The 1,551-nt window shown below is 38.3% G+C and overlaps 1 protein-coding gene across 2 annotated transcripts; it reads left to right on the top strand.

Annotated features, from left to right (window-relative positions):
* Window positions 1-236: 236 nt before the first annotated feature.
* Window positions 237-1,242, top strand: LOC111786683 (remorin-like). Of its 2 annotated transcripts, none has more exons than XM_023666913.1 (4): window positions 237-356; window positions 499-586; window positions 652-733; window positions 829-1,242. In XM_023666913.1, the coding sequence occupies exons 1-4, from the start codon at window positions 302-304 to the stop codon at window positions 1,027-1,029; spliced, it is 426 nt and encodes a 141-aa protein (XP_023522681.1). In that variant the 5' UTR covers window positions 237-301; the 3' UTR covers window positions 1,030-1,242. The 2 variants fall into 2 exon arrangements, with proteins under 2 accessions (XP_023522681.1, XP_023522680.1); XM_023666912.1 differs by having other exon boundaries at window positions 826-1,242.
* Window positions 1,243-1,551: the final 309 nt, after the last annotated feature.

Here is a 1,551-nt window from a genome sequence, read left to right as displayed (position 1 = left end):
TGTAAATTATTACAAGACATAAAATATATATATTGTCTTTTGTCTGGTTGTTCTCAATAATCATTTATTTGGGAAGAAAACAGTGTCCAATTTATTTGTTTTCCAATCATTTGTTGGTCCTCTTTGGAAATAAATCTGCAAAATGACAGAAAACTAATAATGGTGACAATCACATTCTTCATTAAAAGAAAAAAAAAANAAAAAAAAAAACATGTTCTTGAACAAATTATGTGCTTTATTCGGTTCATGTCATTTTTTGTTGTATTAGTGGCTGATTTCTTGTCTAACAAAGACAAAATAAATGACAGCGGTTTCAGCTCCTCATTCCGACAAACTTGTTCCTCCAAAGGACAGAGGTAAAACTCTCCATTTTCTTTCTAGTTGCCTCTAATTCAACAGTATTTGCAAGATTCTTGCGTTCGAGATATTCGAAAGTGTTCGTTAAAAGTAGAAAACGAAACAAAGAAATTGTTATAGAACGGGGTTTTGTGATCTTAGATGTTGCGTTGGCTCGTGTCGAATTGGAGAAGAAGTTGGCATTGATCAAAGCATGGGAGGAGAGTGAGAAGATCAAGGCAGAGAACAGGTAAACTATAGAGAAGTTTGTTCGTTGTTGAATTTTGGATTCTGTACTTGAAATCTTTGGAACAGGGCATACAAACGGCTCTCTGCTATTGATTCTTGGGAGAATACCAAAAAAGCTTCAATACAAGCACAGCTGATGAAGTTAGAGGTAAATTTTCATTTCTTTACTTCTTTCTCATTGATTAAGACTCGGGTTTTCGATACGAGTTTTGAAGCGTTTGGTCTTTTGTGAAACGAAAGGAGAAAATGGAGAAGAAGAAAGCTGAGTATGGCGAGCTAATGAAGAACAAAATCGTTGGAATTCACAAGCAAGGTGAAGAGAAGAAAGCAACCATTGTAGCCGAGCGAAGAGAACAGTGTCTGAAGGTCGAGGAGACTGCAGCAAAATATCGAGCTTCCGGGTTCACCCCGAAGGCTCTACTACTCAAATGCTTCAGTGGTTGAGATGGTTGGGGTTGAAAGAATAGACTCCTATCTCAGATTTGCACTCTGGTTTTAGTCTTGGTTTGGTTTTGTATTGAGTTAGTTGGAGATGACTTGCAGGTGTTCCTTTTGATGTGTAAAGATTGTATCAGTTTGCTGCGTTTTACTCACTGATCTCTTTTCTTATGTTCTATGCACTGATTCAGTTCTAAATAGCAGTATTGATCCATGTCTTCTGCGGCTTGTTTGCCTACAAAGCACGGGAAATTAATACCCGGATACGGTCCCAAAGAATCAGTCATGTTATTCCTTAGCAAGTGTGATAGCTCAAGCCTACCGTTACCAGATATTGTTCACTTTGACCCGTTACCTCACGGTTTTAAAACGCATCTATTAGGGAATGATTTTCACCCTCTCATAAGGAATTTTTCATTCTCTTCTCCAACCGATGTGGGATCTCACAATCCAGCCCCTTGGTGACCCAGTGCTCTCGTTAGCACACCGCTATGTCTAACTTTGATGCCATTTGTAACAGCCCAAAGC

This window comes from Cucurbita pepo, unplaced genomic scaffold (assembly GCF_002806865.2).
Source record: "Cucurbita pepo subsp. pepo cultivar mu-cu-16 unplaced genomic scaffold, ASM280686v2 Cp4.1_scaffold002416, whole genome shotgun sequence".
Taxonomy (NCBI): Eukaryota; Viridiplantae; Streptophyta; class Magnoliopsida; order Cucurbitales; family Cucurbitaceae; genus Cucurbita; species Cucurbita pepo.
This window is presented reverse-complemented; position numbering and strand designations above follow the sequence as displayed.